This window comes from Blastomyces gilchristii (genome assembly GCF_000003855.2).
Source record: "Blastomyces gilchristii SLH14081 genomic scaffold supercont1.2, whole genome shotgun sequence".
In the NCBI taxonomy this organism is placed as follows: Eukaryota; Fungi; Ascomycota; class Eurotiomycetes; order Onygenales; family Ajellomycetaceae; genus Blastomyces; species Blastomyces gilchristii.
In genome coordinates, this window is record NW_003101681.1 from 1,028,440 (window position 1) to 1,033,786 (window position 5,347).

The window sequence follows — 5,347 nt, forward strand, 5'->3', positions numbered from 1 at the left end:
GTTTGCACTGTGAGTGATTTCACAGAACAGTCAGATTACTCTAGTAAATAAGAGTGATTATGAATCACAGACCTGAATCTTTCTATATGACTATAAAGAGTGATTGCAGACTGCAGATATCTTGATTCTACAATTCTACAGAGTTAATGAAAGAATGAAAAATTCCTCACAATTCTACAGTATTAAAGAACAATGATTTATAAGAATAAGTGAAAGATTAACTCACAAATGCTTCTCTTTGATAAGAATGATCTCACAGAGAGTGATTCATCTGTGAGATGAATCTGTGTGATAATCACACAAGAATCTTGTGAAAATAGTTAAGAGTTAATCAGAACTCTTCTGTATGAAAGATGTAAGATAAATCTGTGTAGTAGTTAGAGAAGAATCTGTAGACTATAAAGAATCTTATGAAATAAGAAACTGAGTGACAGACTCTTTTCTCCTTATAATAATAAGGAATTTTTCCTCACTGAGATTTTTTTATAAATATGAAGGATTTTTAGTGAGTATCACTGCAGTGCTGAGCTGACTCTATGAAGTCACTCAGTGAAAGACTTTGTGAATAAAGTCTTAGAGAGAAAGAAGTATGTAAGAAATTCTGCTTCTTGCAGATTCTTTATCTCTATTTCTATCTCTTATATAATCAATAGAGCTAGTGGCCCTTGGCTACATATAACTATATAGACTGAAGTTTGTGAATACTATTCATAACTCAGCTTGAATGCTATTATATATTTAATCTCTACATTTTATCTTTCTACTGTGAATACTTCTAGTAGTTAACAGTACATATCACGCCAAGCTGCAAACACCTGAATAATCGCCTGCGAGCACCTATTCTTACAATGCATGTGCAAAAGCTAATAAGTTACTTCTGAATTAAGCAATTCAATCAAAAAGAATACAAGACTTACTAATTAAGAAATTAAGTCTCAAGATGAGAATGTGAGTTCTTATATATAATAAGAGTTCTGAGAAGTTTCAATCTAGATGATTTAGACTCTATAAAATACTCAAATCACATTCTCTGAGAATATATAGATTGAAAGAATCAGAGGAACAGATCTTATACAACTTAATAAATGATTTATATCTTATGAAGATAAAGATATAAGATCTGAGTGAATTATAGTTATCTGCAGCACTATTATCAGTGTTGAAAAAGAAGAGACTTATAATTGAAAAGTCTTACAAAGTAAGAGAAATCATAGATACTTATAAATCAGATAATCTCACTTATTCTGATCTTTTCACAATTATAAGAAAAGAATGAGAAGTAATAAAGAAATCAGACAAATATCACACTCTAATAAGTGATAAGACTGTAGCTGATTGTATAATAACACACTACAGACAGTGAATGTAACACAGTAAAGAGCAGTCTCAAAGCAGTAGACTTACACATGAATCAGATTACAGAAGAAAAAGAAATTCAGAGTTAAATTTAACTGTTTACATCAGTTTAATTGTGAAGACAACAGAGAATAAATCATCTGAAACATCTGTGAACATGTGAGATTAAGTCATCTCAATCTCTGAGAACACTCAGAGATCAGGTGAGATTAGTTTCAATGAGCTGTTTACTGTAGTAATCTGAGTGAGTGAAGAGAGACAGTATAATACGCGAGCCAGAATCACAAGATGAAAGCTGCTGAACCTAGTCACTGAATGCTGTATTATATAGAGATTGTGTAGGAGTAGTGACTAGCAGATAAAGAAAAAGTGTAAGAAAAGAAAAGAAGATAACTTAAGAGATAATGAATTGATTATCAACTGTAAGAGTCAGCTGTAAAAGATAAATGTTATTATACAACTCATTCATTTTCATACATCACATATTTGATCTATTTTCAACATCATGCCACCTGAAAAGAAAAATGTCAAAAACAAAGAAAATCTCAAAACTCGAGATCTGTAAGAGATTCAAGAGCTGTAAGTCACTCTTATAATAATGCTGTGCATGTCTCTGATTTCTCTACTGCTCTGTGTATGACATTAATATCATTTATTTCAAGATTGACTGGAATGCCAATATAGAAATGTGTATGTATATGCATAGAAAAATTGAAGAAGAGTATAAAATCTGCAGAATCAGAAGTCAGAGCAGAAGAGACAGAGATAGAAGAAACAGAAGAGAAAGAGAGCATAGAACTGAATAAATAATGATGAGAGCTACTCAGAGCTGAACACTTACAATCTGATATGCATATAACCTTTCTCACAGAGAAGAGAGAGAAAGTACTGAAAGAAGCTTAAGAGCAGAAGAGAATAGTCTCAGTGATATTATCATCTTCAATTAAAATAGTCTCTGACACTGAAGTAACTAAAAACTATTATTAGTATACAAAACTGTAAAAACAGAGATAATAATTACTGAATAAACACTTGCTTATCTTAGAGTTATACACATAATTACAACACACACAAGGCTTCTCAGAAAGAGAGAGAGGAACACAGAGAAATACAGAATGCAGAATACAGTATATAAACAGCTTATTTTCATAATAACATCTCAGACAAGGTGTACAAGCCTCATACCTGTGAATGTAAAAGAGTATGATATTCACATTTCTATTTCTGAAAACACAGATATCTTTCACCTGTATCACACAGTTAAATAACAGACATCAGAGAATAGACTGATACAGATCTATCATTTCAAAGAAATTCATTAGAGCAGATATATCTACAATATTAAATTTAACAGTTATGAAAAGTTTCTTAATATCTGTGAATATTATAACTTTATATATAATAAAACTTATAATGATTTTTTCTAAGAACAGAAAAATCAGTGTCAGAAAGAAAAGATAAAAAAGAAAAAGACTTATAATCTCAACACTGTTAAAGAGAGAGATAATTCTTTGATATAAATGAATAATTATCTCATCATGAATATTTAAAATAAATATAATAATTGATATCTGTGACTGAGCTTTAGATAGTTATATTGTACACAGTCTTTATACAATAAATTATTTTAGAGATTGACAAGAAGAATGAGAGTATATATACTGAAAAACATGATTCATTAAGTCTATGCAACATCTTCTTGAAATAGAAAGAGCTGATAATGAAAGCAGAGATGATAAAAGCAGAGAGAGCAGAAGTAGCAGAAGTAAGAATCACAGAAACAGAGGTAGTGAAAGCGGGAGAATCAGATGCAGAAACAGATATAAAAGATTGAGAGAGAGCAGCAGAGAAAGAAACAGAGAGAATAGAGAGAGATATAAAAGACTCAGTCATATATAATATAGACAATTTCTTCATTATCACATCTCTTAAGTTCTCAATCAATAATTTAACATTAAGGTCATGATTATCAGTGAATATAGATCTGTTAATGTATGAAGATTTTATATGAATTAAAATAAATATATTAGTATCTGTGTTCATGTAAAATGATCAGAAAACATGATCAGAAAACACAATCAGATACCTGCTGAGAACAGAAGGTTAAGAGTGTATAAGAAGATGAAGAAGATGTATCATTCATAATAATATATTCTGATGATTATTAGAAGAAAACAAGTTCTGATCATATTTCATAATGTGTTACACTTACTGCTAATAAACTGCTCAGTATAAGTACTACAATGACACTTGTTATAAGAACAGAAGATCATCATCAGAAACATGTATAATATAATAAATAAACAGATAGAAGATATGAGACAGAAGAAGAGACAGAAATCTTGAATAAGATAGTAGTATTCAATAATAATAATGATGAAGAAGATAATTGAAGAATGAAAAAAGTTAGTAAATAAGTAATATAATATAGTGAAAGATTCTTTATAAGAGTGTAAGAAGAATACTAGTCAGATCAGAAATAGACTGTATAATTGTGAATACTAGTGACATGCTAATCTGCATGAAGCTAGAGCTTATATCATAATCACATGAGTGTGACTGAATCTGGTGAGGAAGAATGTGATTCAGAAGAATATACAATCACTGAATAATAACACAGCTGCTTTCAAACATGCTTACAAATGTAAAGGGGCTATAGCGGCCACTAATTAATTTAGTATAATGTATATAAGAAGCCGGCGTACGCCTGTAATCGTACGCTGGCTCAAGTAATCATTGAATCACACATTTGCATTGCAGAATGAGCATTCTGTTGAATCAAATCTATTATCAAATCTTTGTATATAAGATTTGAAATAATCATATTCTAGTTTCAGCTGAATTATAGATGTGTGGTTTGAAAGAATGTACAACCGCCAGATAATAACGCGGCCGCTTCCGAACATGCTTACGAATGTAAAGAGGTCATAGCAGCCACTAATTAATTTAGTATAACATATATAAGAAGTCAGCATACATCTGTAATCATACACTGACTTAAGCAACCTTTGAATTATATCTGATAGCATGTTTAAAAATTAGTGAGAAGTGCAGACTTCTTCAGAGCATGATAATTCTATCTACAAAGCAATTTATAGTTATCATGTCAGAGTGATTCTAAAACATCTTAAAAGATAGTGTATGAAGAAGCAGTGAGTGAAAGAGTATTCAATTGATACTGCTTTACTTATTAGGAAAAAACTTCACACTCAGATAAATGTCATGTATATAAATGAATGAGATGTGAGAAAGAAAATACAAGCAGTGAATTAGATTCAAAGAAGAGTACTCTCTACTCAGAAGAATAAAAGAAGAGTAATTATCACTGAAGTTATATAATGATAACAGAAATCAGAAATCAGAAATCATATAATGATATAATGATATAATAATAGATATTATACAATTAATAAGAAATCACTGAAATGAACATCTTCTCTAGTTAATATGAATAATACTCTTCTCTACTATCTGAACTGAAAGGTATACAGAACCTCTCAGAGAGTTTACTCAAAACAGTAAGAAAAGTAACTGAGATTACTGAACTAAAGTCAAAGCTCTGTACATGTACAAGAATTCTAAATAAGATTGAGATCTTGTATACACAGTAACAGGCTAAGACAGAAGTTAAGTAACAATTGATATTCATGATAGATTAAGTATTCACTATGAAGAGCTTCACTGATACAATTATCATCATTAATAAGAATAGAGAAAACCTGATTATAGACCTGTAGTAAGAGATTGAATAATTATACAGATAGACAACTACACTGAATCTGAAGATCTTATCATGATTATTCACAATCTCTTCAGAAGTGTATACATCATCTGAGACTGCTGCATATGATGAGAATTCAAGTATAGAATATATCAAGTCAGACAATCTACTGAAGTTATTAAGCTTTAATAGCAACTGAAAAAATAATGCTGCAATCAGCTGACTAAGTCAAATACAATTATATTATTAAATTAAGTATGAACTGACAGA

General features: G+C 30.1%; 1 protein-coding gene across 1 annotated transcript; it reads right to left on the reverse strand.

Annotated features, from left to right (window-relative positions):
* Positions 1–2,961: 2,961 nt before the first annotated feature.
* BDBG_16254 (uncharacterized protein) lies at positions 2,962–3,389 on the reverse strand (the record flags this gene model as incomplete). The annotated part of the gene is made up of 1 exon (XM_031724245.1): positions 2,962–3,389. A coding segment is annotated over one exon (428 nt), but the record flags the coding sequence as incomplete, so codon positions are not given.
* Between the last annotated feature and the right edge of the window lie 1,958 nt (positions 3,390–5,347).